Below are 17,329 nucleotides of genomic sequence, written 5' to 3'. Positions count from 1 at the left end.
TGCTGAGCCGTGTCCAGGACGCAGAGGAGAGAACCCGGAGTCTCCGCTGGCGACGGACGGGTCTGCCTGCGTCTTTGTTTCTTCTTGAGCCAGTTTTGGGGAGTCTGTGTGTTTGTAGGGAGGTACCCACTGTGTGACGGCCATCTTACCGCTCGTCAGGGACCAAGGTGCCAGGGGAGGAGAGGAGAGGGGGCGCCCGGCGGGGCCACGGTGACCTCACGCCCCGTTCGGCTCCCGCCGCCCACTCTCCCCGCGGGTGTGGACCGCCATCTGGCGCCATCTGCTGTCACCTCCGCGCCAGCCGCCGTGACTCCTCCCCGTTCTGCTTCTCTGTCACAGCGGCGGTGGCCGCTCCGGGCTTGTCCGCGCTCCCGCCGACCTTGCCGCGTTTCCGGTAGACCCGCCCGGCGCGCACCGATTGTTCGGCAGAGTTGACGCCTCCACGGCGTCCGCAGCCTCGGCTGCTCGGCCCCGCGGGCACGGAGGGCGTCTCTCCCGAACTCTGCCGCCAGGATCGCGTACTGCGGTCGCTGGCACACGGGTCCCGCGCTCGTGCGTGTGACTCACACTTAAGTGTGGAATCTCCTTTGGAGCGATTGTAAGTGGTGCTGAAACGGCAATTTCGTTTCGCACGTGTTTGTCGTTAGTGGGCAAAATGCGACTCCTTTTTGTGTAGTGACCTTGCTGAACTTACTTGTTGGACAGTGCACTGTTTTGGTTTGTTTTGTGTTTTTTTTTTTTTTAGACTCCTTAGGAAATTCTATGTAGCCAGTTGTGCTCTGTACGGAAAGGCGAAAGGGACATTTCCCTTGTTGCTCTGTGTCCGCCTTTTATTTCGTTTGTCTTGCCCTGTTCTGCTGGGGGAGCCGTCCCTGCGGGTTGCAGAGAGACCGGTGGGAGCAGGACACGCCCCGTGCCTGAACTTAGGAGACGAGCAAGCGGTCCTCCGGCACCACCAAGAGTGGTATTCGCTGTGCGGTTGGAGTCCTTTGCAGATACTCGATCAAGTTTAGAAAGTTCCCCTCTAGTCCTAGTTCATCGAGGTCTGTTTTTCTTACATCATGAATAGATGTTGTATTTTGTTGAAGATTTTTTGTGCACCGATTGAGATAATCATGTGGTTTTTGTACTTAATTCTATCAATATGGTGTATTACATTTATTGATTTTCAGATAATAAAGCAGCCTTTTGCTTCCACGATAAATATAGCACTTGGTTATGGGATGTCAGTTTTTAAATATTTTATTTTATTTTTACAGAGGAGAAGGGAAGGAGAAAGAGGGAAACATCTTGTGTGGTTGCCTCTAGTGTGCCCCCTACTGGGGACCTGGCCCGCAACCCAGGCCTGTGCCCTGACTGGGGATCAAACCCTCGACCCTTTGGTTTGCAGGCCAGCACCCAGCCCACTGAGCCAGCCAGCCAGGGTGGATATAATTTTCTGTGTGGTGCTGGATTAAGTTTGCTGGCATCTTCAAGATTTTCGTGTCTGCTCATGAGGGGCATTTGTGCGTAGTTTCCTTTCCCTGTAGCCCCGTGACTGGTCTGGGCACTGAAACCACACTGGCCTGTTGGAGTCAGTTGAGTCTTGTTCTCTGCTGTGTTTTCTAGAAGAGTTTTAAAGGGTTGGGGTCCATTATTTTATTTTATTTTATTTTAGTTGTTGTTCGAGGACAGTTTTCTGCCTCTCACCCCCCACCCCAGTGGTGTCCCTTCTTCAGTGCCTCCTGCAGCTCATAAACGTCATCTGAGCCTGGGCTTGATTTTATGGGAATATTTTTAAAATACATCTTATTGATTATGCCGTTACAGTTGTCCCAATTTCCCCCTTTATTCCCCTGCGCCCTGCACGCCCCCAACCAAATTGCCCCCCTTAGTTCATGTCCATGGGTCACACGTATAAGTTCTTTGGCCTCTCCATTTCCTGTACTATTCTTACCCTCCCCTATTTTGTACCTACCTATTCTGCTTCTTATTCCCTGTACCTACCCTCCCACCATTCTCCCCCCTCCCTGCTGCTAACCCCCCGTGTGATCTCCCTTTCTGTGATTCTGTTCCTGTTCTAGTTGTTTGCTGAGTTTGTTTTTGTTTTCTTCAGGTTCGATTATTGATGGTTGTGAGTTTATCATTTTACTGTTCAAATTTTCGATCATCTTCTTTTTCTTAGATAAGTCCCTTTAACATTTCACGTGCATAGGGCTGGGTGATGATGAGCTCCTGTAACTTGACCTTGTCTGGGAAGCATTTACCTGCCCTCCCCTTCTAAGGGAAGCTTTAGCCCCTCAGACCCCCCTTTGTTCCTTCTCACCAACGTTCAGTAACTTCAACAACAGCAACAACAAAAGAGGAAGTGTTTCTCCAGTGCTGTGTGCATGTTGTCAACTCCCGGGGTCCTGGCATGGCTGCTGTTAACAATGTGCCCAGTTCTGTGTCGCCTTCGGAAGGACGTTTGCTCGGCTCCTGCACCCGCTCCTCTGGAGGCCCAGCCCAGGCGTCAGGGCTCCGCCAGCTCCCTGAAAGCCACAGAGAGGAACTGGGAGCCCCAGCAAGTGTGGCTCAGCGGGTTTCAAATCGTCCCGTAAACTCAAAAGGTCACCAGTTTAACTCCTGGCTGGGACACCTATTTCTCTCCCTCTCTTTCTCCCTCCCATCTCCTCTCTTTAATACATAAAATCTTTTTTTTTTTTTAAGTAACATTTCAACCCTGGCTGGTGTAGCTCAGTGGATTGAGCGTGGACCTGAGAACCAAAGCGTCACCAGTTCAATTCCCAGTCGCGGCACATGCCTGGGTTGCCCAGCCAGGTCCCCAGTAGCTGGACGTGAGAGGCAACCACACACTGATGTTTCATTCTCTTCTCTTTCTTCTTCCCTTCCCCCTCTCTAAAAAATAAATAAATGGAAATTAAAAACACACACACACACACACACACACACATTTAAATAAATAAATAAATCCTTTTAAAAAAACACCCCAAAAGGGAAGGGTCTGACGCAGCCTTCCCCGCGAGTCCGCAGGTGCGCCGGCCAGAGGGGACCTTGAGGCCCGCGACCCACGTCCTGCGCGGCTGGACTCCATCCCCGCGGGAGGCGAGGGAGGCACGGGGAGACGGCGCGGCCCCGAGTCGGAGCCGGGCAGACCTGGCACTGCGCCCCAGGTCTGCCCTCTCGCTGGGCGGCCCTGTAGCGCCGCCTCCCGGGAGGGTGCGCGACGCCACTGCCGCCGCCGTCGCCCGGCGGCTGCTCCAGCGCCTCTGCGGATCGCTGCCGTTCAGAGACCGGGACCCGCCCGCACGGCGCTGGGCCGCGGGGCCGTGACCTGCGCGCAGGAGGCGCGGGAGAGACCGAGGCAGGAGGGAACCACAGGGTCATGAGGAGCGGCGGCTTCCGGGGCCCGGGTCGGGGAGAGGACCCTAAGCGCTGGCCCCCGAGCAGCCGCGGTCCCCACTTTCCGCGATCTCAGCCTCGGGAGGGACACGGGCTTGGGCTCGACCCCAGGCGGCGGGCGGCACCCTACTGACACCGGCTTCAGCGACCGGCGGCGGGGCCAGCAAGTCCCCACGGCTCGGGCAGTGGGCACAGGCGGGACTCCGGGGGCGCCGAGCCGGCCTCCGTCCGCCCTCTGAGCTCTGACAGCGCGCGGGCCTTCCGCCGCGGGCCGGCCCCTCCTCGACCGGGCGTAGTTTCCCGGGGACGCGTTTCCCGCTGCACCGCGGGCCGCCCGGACCGCCCTGGCGGACGCACCTTCCGGCAGCCCCGGCACGGAGCCCTGGGCTCGGCTGCGGCCCGGCGGCAGCCCTGAGCAGGCGGCCCCTGCACCCTGCGCGAGCCCGGAGCCCCGCACGCCGCCCGGAGGACCCCGCCGGGGGGCGCCCAGCCTGGGCCAACTCAGGTGCGTTTCCCGCAGGGTCTCGCTTGGGGTTGCGGCCGCCTGGCTCCTGCTTCACGGGGGCTGCGCGTGCCCTGCGTGCTTGGGGACCCCGGTGACATTTAGGTAGTTTTCTTATATGTAATTTCAGTTTCCAAAAACACCCCACGCACAGCTGGGCTCTCGGTCACTAGAGTTATGGTCGTGCTCAGCGATCGCCGGCCCGGTCCCCTGGAGTAAGAGCTGTCGGGGCGCGCGTCCCCACGGGTCCGATCCCGTCTGCGCCGGGAGGGCGGTTCCCTCCAAGCGGCGGGGAGTGCTGCCCCTGAGCTCCCTGGTGAGCCGCCCAGGTCCCATCTGTCACCCAGGAGACCGGGCAAAAGGGTCACCCTGATTCACATCTTCAGGGATGTCCCCACTGGGTGGTCCCGCCTTGGGATCCCCAGGCCTTGTAATTACAGCTTCTTGTCCTGGGGGCCTGCAGTGCCCAGGCACCCTGTGAGATGCTGCTTCCACGGTGTCATTTGCCCCATGCCAGCCCAGCCAGGGAGCAGGGAGGGCCCAGGTCTCCGTGGGGAGTGACAGCACCGGGGTGTGGTCTTGGGGACAGTTTGGTCCTCAGCCTGTGCGGCTCCGTGGGATGGCTGAGCCCCTGTCCCCCCCGCCCCCCCAGTGTGGAGAGATGCCAAAGCTGCAAGGCTTCGAGTTCTGGAGCCGCACCCTGGGGGGCGCCCGCCACGTGGTAGCCCCCATGGTGGACCAGAGTGAGCTGGCCTGGAGGCTGCTGAGTCGCCGCCACGGGGCCCAGCTGTGCTACACGCCCATGCTGCACGCCCAGGTCTTTGTCCGAGACGCCAACTACCGGAAGGAGAACCTGTACTGCGAGGTGTGCCCTGAGGACCGGCCCCTCATCGTGCAGGTGCGCAGGCCTGGCTCCCGGACGCCTGGGAGCGCCTTCTCGTGGGCCCCGGTGGGAGGGAGGGGAGGGGGGGGGGGGGGGGCCACGGAAGCCTTTCCCAGAGCTGGGCCTCTTCCTGGGCTGTGGCTCAGACCCCGGCGACCGGACAGCCAGGCTCTGTGTCAGAGTCGTGCAGACGCTTGGCTCTGCTCTTGGCAACTCTGTGAGCCCGGGTCCTCCCCGCAGCGGAGAGAGAGTCTGTGCATCCAGTGCGTGGGCGTGGGTCCAAACTGAGTTGTTCTGTAAGCGCCAGGGACAGGAGGCCAGCCTCCAGTCTGCCCCTGGGGCCACACCCCACAGGGTCCAATGGGAACCCTGGTGGGCGGCCCAGGGCCAGGGCCTGGCTCGAGCCTATGGTGACCGTCCCGTCCCTCCCAGTTCTGTGCCAACGACCCGGAGGTGTTCGTCCAGGCGGGACTCCTGGCGCAGGACTACTGCGACGCCATCGACCTGAACCTGGGCTGCCCACAGATGATCGCGAAGCGGGGTGAGTGCGGGGCCCGGGGTGCCCGGGGCAGGGGACAGGGGGGGCAGGGTGCTGCTGGGTCTCAGAGGCCGACGGCGCATCAGGCTCCTCTGGGTAGACGTGCTCTGCCCACAGGAGACCCCTGTCACCCTGGGAGGCATGCAGCCCCAGTGGTCGTTGCCCTGGTGAGGGGCCGGCCTTCCCTCCGCCGGGCCTGAGCAGTGGCTGCATGGTCAGGGACCGCACGGGGCGGCCCACCCTTCGGCACCCTGGAGCGCGGGCGTCTCTGACCGTCTGCCAGAGACACCCGCTCGGGGAGGCGTCAGCCCAGGGCTCTGGACGGTGTGCGGTGCACACGGGGTGCTGGGGCCTGCCCGGCGGGTCAGCTCGTGGTGTGGGTGGACACAGGAGGAGGAGGGGTGCAGAGGGCCGTGCTTGTCCCCGCAGGCCACTACGGAGCCTTCCTGCAGGAGGAGTGGGACCTGCTCCAGAGAATGAGTGAGTCGGCCACGCGCCACGTGTGGGGCCGGGGCGGGGGAGGGTGGTGGCCGGCGGAGACACCCTCAGCCGTGGGTCCCCACCGCCCGACCCGCAGGGCGCGGTGTGCACGGCGGGTCTCAGAGGCCGACTCTCCTTTGCCCCAGTTCAGCTGGCCCACGAGAGGCTGTCCGTCCCGATCACCTGCAAGATCCGTGTCTTCCCGGAGGTCGACAAGACTGTGCGGTACGCCCAGATGCTGGAGAAGGCCGGCTGCCAGGTGAGGGGCTGGGGGTCCCTGCTCCTGGGACCGTCCCCAGGACAGCTGGCCCTCGGGGTGGGGGGGAGAGGAACCACGGCGACCTCGAGGCCTGATGAGGGTGGGGGAGCCCATTGCCGCTCTCGTGAAGGAGGCGAGTGCTAAGCGAGGGGGCGGTGCCAGGCCTTCCCCCCAGCCCCCACCAGCCCTGGGGTCAGGTGGGTGTCCCTCCCTCGTGCCTTGGCCTGGGGTGGTGGGCGTGCCTGGCCCCCCGAACGGGACTGGGCTTCTCAGCTGCACCCTGGCTGCACCCTAGGGCGTCGGCTGGCCCTATGTGCCTTCCAGGGTTGCCCTGCCCGGTGTCTGGTGCGGGGCAGGGCCAGGGAGACCCAGGCCCCGGGCAGCCCTTCCTCCGCTCTGCGTGGAGCTTGGCGCCCAGAAGCCACAGTGTGGGGGGCCCTGGGCTCGGGCGGGGGCTGAGCCAGCGCTGCTGCGTCGTCCCAGCTGCTGACGGTGCACGGGCGCACGAAGGAGCAGAAGGGGCCCCTCTCGGGCACCGCGTCCTGGGAGCACATCCGGGCCGTGCGGTGAGTGGGGCATACCCCTGGCCCCGGGCGTGCCCCTGGGCACCCTGGGCGACCATGGCGGGGGAGAGGCGCACCTGCCCCGCCGGCTGCCGGGCCCCTTCCTGGGGCGGGCGGGCGGGGGTTCCGTGCCGCTCCCTCCTGAGGGCCCTCCTGCCACACAGGAGGGCCGTGTCCATCCCCGTGTTCGCCAACGGGAACATCCAGTGCCTGCGGGACGTGGAACGCTGCATCCGGGACACCGGCGTGCAGGGGGTCATGAGCGCAGGTGAGCGGGTGCCGCTGCCCGGGCCTCGGGGTGTCCACGCCGTGACACCCTGGGCCCCGCTGAAGGGCCTGGGCCCGAGCCCCCAGCCAGGGGCTGGCGTGGGGCTGGGCGGCCGCCTGTCGTCGGTGTGGCGTGGCCTGGGGAGGGGCGTGTCCCTGCGGGACGCGAGTGCCCTCAGTCTCGGCCCCCTGCACCCCTGCAGAGGGCAACCTGCACAACCCGGCCCTGTTCGAGGGCCGCAGCCCCGCCGTGTGGGAGCTGGCCGAGGAGTACCTGGCCCTCGTGCGCCAGCACCCCTGCCCCCTGTCCTGCGTCCGGGCCCACCTCTTCAAGCTGTGGCACCACACGTGAGTCAGCCCCAGGCCTCTGCCGTCGGGGCTGAGCCGAGCCCGCCGGGGGCATCGGGGGGTTGGGACGCAGGGGTCTTCAGAGGCAGGACTGGGATCACTGGCCACCAGGTCGGGCCTGGAAGGGCTGGGTCAGGCGGGAGGCCTGGGTTGGGACAGAGGGGGGCTGCTCCCCTCAGCCCGGGGCTCAAGGGGGTGGCCCCGAGCTAGGCACCGGGCCCACCATGCTGGGCGTCTGCCTCAGGCTGCAGGTGCACCAGCAGCTCCGAGAGGAGCTCGCCAAAGTGAAGACCCTGGAGGGCGTCGCCGCCGTGAGCCAGGAGCTGAAGTTGCGGTGTCAGGCATGTGGGGGGGGGGTTGGGAGCCGCCCCGCCCCGCACATGCAGGTGGGGCTGGGCTGCTGACCAGGGCCCTCGGGGCTTTTGCAGGAGGACATGTGCAGGCAGAAGGAGGGGGAGGAGCCCTCGGGCGGCCTGCCTTTCTTCCACTGGATCTGCCAGCCCTACCTCCGGCCGGGGTGAGCCCGCAGGCAGGGTCTGGGGCGGCCAGGCAGGGCACAGCCCTCTCCGCTCCACGCCCCCAGGAGCCCAGCGCCTCTCCCGCTTGTGGGTGCTGCGGTCTTGAACCTTCTCCCCCTTTCCCTCCGATCCTGGGTGGGTTTCCTCTGGGCACTCAGAGGCGAGGCCAGGTGCTGCCCGTGGCCACAGCCCTGCCTGGGGCTCAGTGGCTCAGGCCCTGGAGGCCTCCCCCCCCCCCCCCCGCTCCCCCGAGTCTGCCCAACGACCTTCCCTCTCAGGCCCAAGGAGGCGGGCCAGGAGCGCACAGGCCCCCGCAGCAAGCGGGCCCTGGAGGAGGAGGAGGGCGGTGGGGACACCCTGTCCAAGAACAAGCAGAAGAAGCAGCTGAGGAACCCCCACAAGACCTTCGACCCCTCGCTGAAGCGTAAGCTGCCGCAGCTGCTGCCCGACCCCAGGCAGTGGGAGACGCCCAGGGGCTTGGGCCAGGCAGGTGGGACGGGCCCCGGAGGCCTGGGGGCTGCAGGCCCTGAGTCGGCCGAGCTTTGTGCCCTCCTCCTAGCGGCCGGGGCGGCCGCGGTGGGCAGGGACGCCCGCGGGCTCTGCACGGGGCTGGGGCCGCTGCGGAGGGAGCAGGCCCCGCTCACCCGGGCCCTCTGCGCGCAACTCTCCACAGCAAAATACGCCAAGTGTGACCAGTGCGGGAACCCGAAGGTGAGCTGGCCCCCCGGCACCCACGGGGGCTGTCCTGCGCCGTCTGCCGGGTGCAGCCCCCCAGCACAGGCTCACTGGCCCTTCCGTGCGCAGGGCAACAGGTGCGTGTTCAGCCTGTGCCGCGGCTGCTGCAAGAAGCGTGCCTTCAGAGAGACCGCCGACTGCCCAGGTGAGGGCCGCCACCCCCCCCCCCCCCCTGCCCCCCGGGCTGGGGGCGCCTCAGCCCATTCCCTCCCCGCCCGCCCCTTTGCCAGGTCACGGGCTGCTCTTTAAGACCAAACTGGAGAAGTCTCTGGCCTGGAAGGCGGCCCAGCCCCAGCTGCAGGAGCCACAGCCAGCAGGGCCTGGGGACCCAGGAGGCCTCCCTGAGGTCGTGGGCAGTGCCCTGGCCTGAAGGGCCGGCGGGGGCCAGGGCCCCGCCCCTCCACGTCCCCGTGAGGAGACGCCTTCGCTCAGGGAACCTCCGGCGCTCTCGCGTGGAAGGACGAGCTCGCGGCCCCCGAGGCCGCGGGGCCCAGAGCCGCACAGCGAGCGGGGCCCTGGGCTGGACCAGCCCCGCCCCCGCAGCCGTGTGCACCCCGACCGGACAATAAACCTCGCAGACACGCGCAGAACCAGCCTGTGGTGCCGCAGCCGCAGCCGCAGCCGCTCGCGGGGAGGGGTCTGGGCCCACGCAGCTGGGAGACCGGGGGGGCTGGCAGGGGGCCCCCTCCCTTGGCCTCTGAGCCCAGAGACGCCCCATCTGAGTGGTGGGAGGGTGCAAGCGTCACCCTGCCCGGGGGGGGAAGGGGGGCCCGGAGCCGACCCCAGGGCCGCCGCAGAAGGCACCGTACGAGGGGGTGTTCTCAGGCTGCTCTTTAATGAACTAAGACTCACAACTGTCTGCAGCCCCAGAGGATGCCAGGGCAGGGGGTGCGGGGAGGCGGGGCCCCAGGTGGGCCCTGCGCCCCGGGCACACGGCAGGGGCCCCCCAGAAGTGCTGGCAGCAGCGGGCCCGGGAGTCCGAGTCGGCGGGCCGTGGGTGGGGCACGCAGGGCGTCCTGGAGGCGCACGGGGCCGCCCCCTCACATGTTGGTGCTCATCCGGGACTGGCTGTTGGCCGGCGTCAGCTCGCCCTGGCCCCCCTCCCGGGGCGGGGACTTCACGTGGACCTGGTTGCGCAGCACGGCCGCCCGCAGGATCGTGGCCTTGGCGCGCCGCTGGAACTCCCGGCCCATGAGCAGCGACTTCTCGAAGGTGGTGCTGCGCTGGTCCACGTCCCGGGCGTGCAGGATCTGGGGGCGGGGCGCGGGCGCGGGCAGGTCAGCGCGGCGGCCCCGGCGCGCCACCCACCCCCAGCCCGGGGCCCCGCCGCCACCTTGCTGTGGGAGTCGATGCGGGCGCTGATGAGGCCCTCCAGGATGAGCTGCGTCAGCTCGTCCTCCAGCGCCGCCACCGTGGTGTTGAAGGCAGTGGCCATCCTGCGCATGTCGGCCGACACGTAGGGGCTGAAATACTGCACAGCCGGGGGGGTCAGCGCCGCGGCCCCCAGCCCGCGCCTCGCCTAGACCCGCCCTCCCCCCAGCCCCCCACTGACCTGGATGAGGGCACGGTTGCGAATCTGGGTGTACAGGGTCCTGACGTGAGGGGCCAGGTACATGTCCAGCAGCAGGTTGTCCTGGCAAGGGGGGCTGGTCAGAGGCGGCCGCCCCACCTCCCACCCGAGTCACCCACCCCCTGCCCCCCGCCTGAGGTGCCCCCCACCCCCGGCAGGCCCGCCCCTCACCTTCATCTCGTCCAGCATCTTCAGGCAGGAGGCGTACTTGGACTCGTAGAACTTGAAGATGATGTCTCGGATCTGGGGCTCCAGCTCCAAGAACAGCTTGAAGGAGCTGTGGGAGCCACACTCCTCAGAGCCGGCCCCGTGCCCGCCCCGCACCGCACCCCCCCACCCCAGGGACAGCAGCCGGGGCCCCACCTGCTGGAGATGACGTTGCGCTGCAGCTCCTGCCGGTCGAAGGTGGCCAGGGCACACAGGCCGCCGTACACGGCCACGTTGCTGGGCGACAGCAGCTGAGGGAAGAGACCGGGGTCACTGCGGTCTGGACAGAAGCCAGGGAGGGGGCACAGAGCTGGCGCTGTTCTCCGGACCGCCCCCAGCGCCGAGGCCTCGGGCCCCACAGTGAGGGGAGAAGCCCCAGCAGAGCGGCCACGAGTCCTCCCCACCCCCAAGTGCCCCGACGCCTCTCACCTCGGGGAAGTCGCAGTGGTCAAAGGAGGCCAGCAGGAAGCACTTGGCTGCCTGCTTGTACTTGCGAGCAGCCAGCTCAGCCAGCCCTGAGGGGGAAGGAGGGTGAGGCCCAGCCTGCCCCGGGCTCCTCGGCCCCAGGGACAGAAGTTCTGGCCTTTGAGATGAGTGACACCCGAGCGTGCCCCCAGGGCACCCTCCGGGGGCCGGGCGCCCAGGAAGCCGGCACAGCTGCTGTCACTGCTCTGGGGGCCCAAGGGGGGCTGCCCGGACAGCAGCTGTCAGAGGCAGCGTCCGCACTCCTGACCCCGGACCGCAAGCCGGCCCGGCCTGTGTGTGGGGTCTGAGGGTCTGCGCCGCGAGAGGACGGCCACCCGCCTCTCCGGCAGGGCCGCCTGCCGTGAGGGCAGCGCGGGCCTCACCTGCAGCGCACTTGAGCTTGGTGAGGATGGCCTGGGTCTGGCTGTCGCGCTCCCCACGCTGCTGCAGGGGAAGGCGGCACACATGAGCCCCTCACGGCCTCCCCACCCTTGGCTGATCCCAGAGACCCCTGCCGGGAAACAGCAAGGGCACACAGAAGGGTGAGCCCCACCCCCAGCCTCTGCGGTTACCTCTGCGATCTCCGGGGTGGACTCGGCCTTGCTGACGTAGCTCAGCACGTGGGACCAATTCTGCAGGTACACGCTGACCTGGTGGGGTGGGGGGGGGGCAGGCTCAGCCAGGGATGCCCCTCCGGGCCCAGGGTGTGGCTGTCCCCCCTCCCCTCAACTGCAGGGCGCACCTTGATGACGTTGAGGCACATGTTAATGACATGCTTCGCGCTGGTGCAGTAGTCTCGGGCCCGGGAGTAGCACTTGAGGGCGTTGCTGAGGTCCCCACAGTCGAGGTAGTGGTCACCTAGGTCGTCGTGGCCGCGCCTGTGGGGCAGGCTGTGAGCGGACACTGTCCCGTGTGGGCCTGGCCGCCCCGCCGCCCCCCTGCCCCCGGCCCCGGGGGGCACCTGATGCTCTCCTTGATGGAGTTGCCCTTGTAGTTCTTCAGGTCTGTGTCCAGCTTCTCCAGCTTCAGTAGGGCCTTCTTCCGAGTGGCCTCCACCCAGGCTGTGTCCAGTGGCGGGGGGTCCACGCCACTCTCGGGGATGGCATCCGGTGCGCTCTGCAGGTCCCTGAGGGAGGGCCTGGCCATCAGGGCTGACGTGGCAGCTGGAAGTCCCCTCCTAGGAGCCTCTGCCCTGCCCCAGCCCCGGCACCCAGTCTGCAGGGTGCCCAGCGGGAGAAGTGCTGTGGGCACCCCGGGGACAGAGGGACAAGCCACCGTCGGCACAAGCTCCGCGCGGTGTCAGAGCAGTGGCCCGAGCACAGGCGTGCAGAACGTCTGAGTCCCGACCTCCCCCTGCTGGGGCAGGGGAGAGCACCCAGGCTGGTCTGCCGGGCACGACCTTCCTGGCTCTTCCGCGGGGAAGGCCGCCGTGCCGCACAGGTGCTGCTGTGAGTGGCCGCGTGTGGGGGCCGGTGTCACAGCAGCACAAGGTGGCCCCTGACAGGGGCACGGCAGGCCGGGCCCGCCTCCTCCGGTCCCGGCCCTGGCCTCACCTGGTGGCCTCCGAGAGCTTCCGGTGGATCTCCTCGTACACATCCACGTTGAAGGTCCTCTGCACGAAGGACAGGGCCATCTTCAGGGCCTCCACCCGCAGCGGGGGACAGTGGTCCGCGATGAACTGCAGGCGCTCGATGCGCATCAGGCCGCTGTAGCTGGCTGCGTACTGCTCCAGGTCCTGGGGGCGGGGGAGACCGTGTGAGGCAGGAGCCACAGCTGGGGCGCTGAACCCCTCCCTGGGCCCGAGGGGCCTGGAGCCTGCAGCGCAGACCCACCCCCACGAACACACAGGTGGCCTGGGACCCAAGTGTCCCACCGGGGAGAGGTGGGGTGCAGGGTCCCAAGCTAACAACCGTCACGTGAGGGCACTTAGGAACCCCAGTGGTTTCTGGGTTACGGCAGAACCTGGCCCAAGTGGGGCAACCGGCCTGGACCCCCAGAATCACCGACACCCCCAGCGAGGCTCCTACCAGGGTAGGGTTCTCCACCACGTAGTTGACATCGGGGGCGTTCTGAGGATCCTCCTGGGGGTCCACATCAATCTGCATGGGCTCCACGGCCCCCTGCAACACGGCACCTCGTCAGCTCGAGCAGGGGACCGCCCAGGGCGGCTGAGAGGCCCTCACCGCGCCCTGGGCCCAGCTCCGCCGGCCCTCCCCACCCGCCTCCAGCACCGCCCCTCCGCAGGGCTCCTCGCAGGACCAGCGGCTCCCAGAGAGGAGCTCGGGCAGATTCTCTCCGCCCGTCCGCAGAGCGGGGCAGCCCCGACGGTCCCTACACGTTCCCAGCCACCGTCTTGACGCAGCTTCCTCCGAGCCACAGGGAAGACGCGGGCTCGACCGCAACCCGAGCAGCCCGTGCAGCCGCGCGGGTTAGAGCCGCCGCGGGCCCGGCGCCGACCGCAGCCCGGAGGGTCCCGGGGCGCCGGCGGCGGGCGGCCGCCTGCCGGCTCGCTGGCTGGCTGGCTGGCTGGCTGGCTGGCTGTCCCGGGCCCCTGTCCTGGACGGTACCTCGTAGAGCAGCGTACAGGCCGACAGGCTGGCGCTCAGGCTGCAGTCCCCGGCCGTGCCCGGCAGGAAGACGTCTGCCCTACTGCTGGGGGGCGCGGGGCACAGCGCTGTCACGGACGCGGCGGCCGCGCTGGGGGCCGGGCTATCCCTCATCCTGTCCTGACTCTCTGCACCCCCCGACCCTGACACAGAGCTGGCTGGCTGCTGCGGGGAGAAAGAGCGTTAGCGCGGCGGGCCCGCCGGCGCCGACGCGCGGGACGCTGCGGGGCTCGGGGCGGGGCGCGCGGGCCGCTCGGCCGGCCTCGGCCTCGGCCTCGGCTCCGGCCCGGCGGCTGGGACGCGGTGGGGGGGGGGGGGCCGCCGGCCGCGGCTGGTTACCTGCAAGTTAAACACCTGAACCGGCAGCGGCATCTTCGCCCACCCCGCCGCGGCGCGCCGTCCACTTCCGGGGCAGCGCGGCTGGCTGCTTCCGGGTCGCGGCGCGGGCGGGGTGGCTCTTAAAGGGGCCGCGGCGCGCGCTTGGCCCGGGCGCTGCCCGCCAGTCGGCGGCCGCATGAGCCGTGTGCGGGGGGCGCTGTGTCGGGCCTGCCTCGCGCTGGCCGCGGCCCTGGCCGCTCTGCTCCTACTGCCGCTACCGCTGCCCCGCGCGCCCGCCCCCGCCCCGGCCTCGGCCCCGACCCCGGGCCCCCGCCCGCGCGCGCCACCCGCCCGCGCCCCCGTCCCCCGCCTGCGGCCTGAGGACGTCTTCATCGCCGTGAAGACCACCCGGAAGAACCACGGGCCGCGCCTGGGGCTGCTGCTGCGCACCTGGATCTCCCGGGCCCGCCGACAGGTGGGTCTCGCCCCAGGCCACCTACCCCGGCTGCGTCCCTAGCAGAGTAGCCGGGCCCCGCGTCCTGAGTCCCGGGGACCCCCAACGCCCACCCCGTCTTGTTCCTTCTTGGGTTCTAGGCTTGGGTGGGTTTCCCCAAGCTGACATAGGGCCGAGGAACTGGAAACTTCTGTGAGCGCAGGCCTGGCCTCAACGGCACTGGACCTGCAGAGAGTGGGAGCAGGCTGGAGCTGAGACACCACCCGCCCCCCACGTCCAAACCCTGGCTTGGCCTGGAAACACTTATCCTGAGCCCCCTCCCCCCCCCAGCCTCACTCTCAGTCACTGGGGCCAAGGCCCCAGCGTGCATCTCACAGGTGGTCTCTCCCTAGACCTTCATCTTCACGGATGGAGACGACCCTGACCTGCAGCGCCAGGGAGGTGAGTGCCCCCCTGGCCAGCGTGCCCAGTGCCCCCCTCACTCTGTCCTCGGTCCAGCGCCATGCGCCTCCCTGCTATGTACGGAGAGTCAGGGGGGTTAAGGCACCTGCTCAGGGTCACCAGTGGGTGGAGGGCAGCATCCCTGGCCCCACCTGCCCTGGAGAAGCCCAGCCAGTGGGGTCAGTCCGCCCTCAGGCCATTCCCCCGTGCGCATCCATTTGGGGTTCCAGGTGGTCATCCCTCTGCGCGGGCCCTAGGGTGCAGCAACAGGGTCAGCCGGGTGAGGCCGCACTGGACCTGCGGTCAGACCGGCCGCGGGGCCTGGAGCAGAGCAAGGTGGCTGGGGCCTGTGGGGCTGCAGCTATGATTCACCCCGGCCGCAGTGGGGTGGGCTGGCAGGTGGGCTTGCCTTGGCCCTCACTCGTCCCCCGGTCCCTCAACCCCATAGGCAGCCACGTCATCAACACCAACTGCTCAGCCGTGCACACCCGCCAGGCGCTGTGCTGCAAGATGTCGGTGGAGTACGACAAGTTCATCGAGTCCGGGCGCAAGTGCGTGGGGGCCGAGCCCCTCGGGGGGGCCGGGGCCTCGCACCTGGCCGCAGGCGCTGACACTGCCCCCGCCCCTGCCCCCAGGTGGTTCTGCCACGTGGACGACGACAACTACGTGAACGCCGAGGGCCTGCTGCAGCTGCTGTCCGCCTTCTCCCCCAGCCAGGACGTGTACCTGGGGCGGCCCAGCCTGGACCACCCCATCGAGGCTGCCGAGCGGGTCCAGGGAGGTGGCACTGTGAGCAGCGGCCGGGGAGGGGCAGGCGCCGGACCCACTCGCATGGGGCGCTGCAGTGGCTGGGCAAGCTGGGAGGCCCTATGGGAGGGGCTGGGGCTGCGAGGCAGCGGGGTGGCGGCAGCCCCAGCCCCTCAGGGCCCGGGAGCCCCTGCTGCCAGGACCCAGAGCTGCTCAGGAGTGGCTCGCGGGTGACACCCCAGTGTCCAGAGTCAGGGTGAGGAGCCCTGACTGGCGGTTCTCTCCTCCCCAGGTGACCACTGTCAAGTTCTGGTTTGCCACCGGGGGGGCCGGGTTCTGCCTCAGCAGGGGCCTCGCCCTGAAGATGAGCCCGTGGGCCAGGTGAGGGGGCGGCCCGCGGGGGTGCCGGCGACCCAGGGAGGGGACCGGGGGCCGGAGAGGCGCTGACCGCCCCGCCCCGCAGCCTGGGCAGCTTCATGAGCACGGCGGAGCGGCTGAGGCTGCCGGACGACTGCACAGTGGGCTACATCGCGGAGGGGATGCTGGGGGCGCGCCTGCGGCGCAGCTCGCTCTTCCACTCCCACCTGGAGAACCTGCGCCGGCTGCCACCCGACACCGTGCTCCAGCAGGTGCGCCGCCTCGGGCATGTGGCGGGGGGGCCCAGCCCGGGGGGGGAGCCCAGGTGTGGTGGGGGCTCATCTGCAAAGGGCACCCACGGCATTTTCCTGGACGGACAGGCCCTGGGCGGCGGGCAGTGGTCTGGGCAGTGATGGGAGTCCCAGACCAGGGCGCCGGGACCGTTTCAGGGCGCGGGCACCAGCTGCCTTTCGGCAGCGGCTTCTGTGCTGGCCACGCCACTCGGCCCATCCCCCAGAGCTCTGCTCAGACCTGCCCGGAGGACCGGGGACCCGGCGGCCTCTCCTGGCTGAATCCTCAGAGGGCTGGGGGTGCTGCGGTGCGGGGGGGCGGCGCTGGGGCTGAGCCGTCCTCTCCTCGTAGGTGACCTTGAGCTACGGGGGTCCCGAGAACCCACGGAACGTGGTGAACGTGGCTGGAGCCTTCAGTCTGCAGCAGGACCCCACCCGGTGAGTGGGCCGTGGGGAGGGGCTCCAGAGCTGGCCCGCCCTCCCCGTGGCCCTGACCCCACGCCCCCCTTTCCAGGTTCAAGTCCGTCCACTGCCTCCTCTACCCGGACACGGACTGGTGTCCTGTGCAGAAGCGGGGTGACCTTGCCTCTCAGTGACCCTCAACCCCTGACCTCGGGGTTGGCTTTTGGGCAGTGCCTGCTCCTTCCTGGCCTCAGTCGACTCCCCTAGGCGCTCCCGGCCACAGCCGCAGCCATATCCAGGAAGACGTGCGCAGCCCACAGACAAGGCCCCTGCAGGGCCAGTGACCAGGCACCCTGGGGAGCAGGGCCGGCTGCCTGCCCTGCCCGTCTGCCCTGCCCGCGAGTCAGATGCTCGTGGGCAGGCTGCTGCTCCGCCCCACCCAGCCCCGCCCCAAGGCTCGCCCCACCCCCACCCAGGTCTGGGGCTGGGAGGGTCTGGGGTCCAGTGCCCAGGAAGGAGTCTCCCTGCGGGGGAGGGAGCCCCGGGCAGGCCCAGCCCTGAGGAGTGGGCTCCAGACTGGGTCCCACATGGAGTTCTTTTCAGAGGCCTTAACTCTCCAGGGAGCCCCGGCCCCCCGTCAGCTGGGCCCCCTCCGGCATTCCCACGTAGAGGCCGCCTTGCTGGGGGTGCTCCCCTCGGGCTCCTCGGCCAGACCCCGCACCAGGGGCCTCGACGTCGCTCCTGGGCTCGGACCCGGGGTCCGTGCTGGCCCTCCGCCCCGGCTCCAGCTCCACGAGACGGGGGGCCTCCCGTGCGGCCCTGCGGCGGCCCAGCCCCCGGCCTGCGCGGACCCGACCCACCTGCCGGTGCCTTTCCAGGAGGGGAGAGCGGTGCCGGCCCGCGGCCCCTCCCCGGCCTCTCCTGTGCTGTTGCAATAAGCGAATAAAAGTGCGATTGTTACATCCGGCTCAGCGCCTTCTCACGGGCCGGCGGGGCTC

The 17,329-nt window shown here is 68.2% G+C and overlaps 3 protein-coding genes across 7 annotated transcripts; 2 read left to right on the top strand and 1 right to left on the bottom strand.

The window, feature by feature from the left end:
- The first annotated feature begins 3,195 nt into the window (after window positions 1–3,195).
- Window positions 3,196–9,065, top strand: DUS1L (dihydrouridine synthase 1 like). Of its 2 annotated transcripts, none has more exons than XR_006785378.1 (14): window positions 3,196–3,886; window positions 4,536–4,781; window positions 5,199–5,307; window positions 5,734–5,784; window positions 5,936–6,043; window positions 6,527–6,609; window positions 6,771–6,874; window positions 7,077–7,221; window positions 7,466–7,562; window positions 7,650–7,738; window positions 8,018–8,163; window positions 8,413–8,450; window positions 8,544–8,619; window positions 8,705–8,770. XR_006785378.1 is itself a non-coding variant. In XM_045836538.1 (14 exons), exons 2-14 carry the CDS (start codon window positions 4,545–4,547, stop codon window positions 8,842–8,844), a joined length of 1,428 nt encoding a protein of 475 aa, XP_045692494.1. In that variant the 5' UTR covers window positions 3,197–3,886; window positions 4,536–4,544; the 3' UTR covers window positions 8,845–9,065. The 2 variants fall into 2 exon arrangements, 1 of the variants encoding a protein (XP_045692494.1); XM_045836538.1 differs by having other exon boundaries at window positions 3,197–3,886; window positions 5,931–6,043; window positions 8,705–9,065.
- Window positions 9,066–9,290: 225 nt separating this feature from the next.
- GPS1 (G protein pathway suppressor 1) lies at window positions 9,291–13,764 on the bottom strand. 4 transcript variants are annotated; one of them, XM_045836587.1, is made up of 13 exons: window positions 13,662–13,764; window positions 12,744–12,836; window positions 12,270–12,451; window positions 11,678–11,842; window positions 11,459–11,594; window positions 11,289–11,366; window positions 11,100–11,160; window positions 10,681–10,766; window positions 10,408–10,502; window positions 10,216–10,321; window positions 10,027–10,107; window positions 9,808–9,945; window positions 9,291–9,724 (listed from the first exon to the last, which is right to left on the bottom strand). In XM_045836587.1, exons 1-13 carry the CDS (start codon window positions 13,692–13,694, stop codon window positions 9,515–9,517), a joined length of 1,464 nt encoding a protein of 487 aa, XP_045692543.1. In that variant the 5' UTR covers window positions 13,695–13,764; the 3' UTR covers window positions 9,291–9,514. The 4 variants fall into 4 exon arrangements, with proteins under 4 accessions (XP_045692543.1, XP_045692544.1, XP_045692546.1 ...); XM_045836588.1 differs by having other exon boundaries at window positions 11,100–11,157; XM_045836590.1 differs by lacking the exon at window positions 13,662–13,764 and adding an exon at window positions 13,284–13,467 and having other exon boundaries at window positions 11,100–11,157.
- A 16-nt stretch (window positions 13,765–13,780) lies between these two features.
- Window positions 13,781–17,291, top strand: RFNG (RFNG O-fucosylpeptide 3-beta-N-acetylglucosaminyltransferase). The gene is made up of 8 exons (XM_045836591.1): window positions 13,781–14,115; window positions 14,487–14,535; window positions 14,984–15,086; window positions 15,171–15,324; window positions 15,575–15,663; window positions 15,746–15,911; window positions 16,282–16,367; window positions 16,444–17,291. Exons 1-8 carry the CDS (start codon window positions 13,837–13,839, stop codon window positions 16,523–16,525), a joined length of 1,008 nt encoding a protein of 335 aa, XP_045692547.1. The 5' UTR covers window positions 13,781–13,836; the 3' UTR covers window positions 16,526–17,291.
- Window positions 17,292–17,329: the final 38 nt, after the last annotated feature.

The sequence above is a fragment of the Phyllostomus hastatus genome, unplaced genomic scaffold (genome assembly GCF_019186645.2).
Source record: "Phyllostomus hastatus isolate PE091 unplaced genomic scaffold, TTU_PhHast_1.1 phas_contig_210, whole genome shotgun sequence".
Taxonomy (NCBI): Eukaryota; Metazoa; Chordata; class Mammalia; order Chiroptera; family Phyllostomidae; genus Phyllostomus; species Phyllostomus hastatus.
Note: the sequence above shows the minus strand (reverse complement) of the source record. Positions and strands in the feature narration are given on the sequence as shown.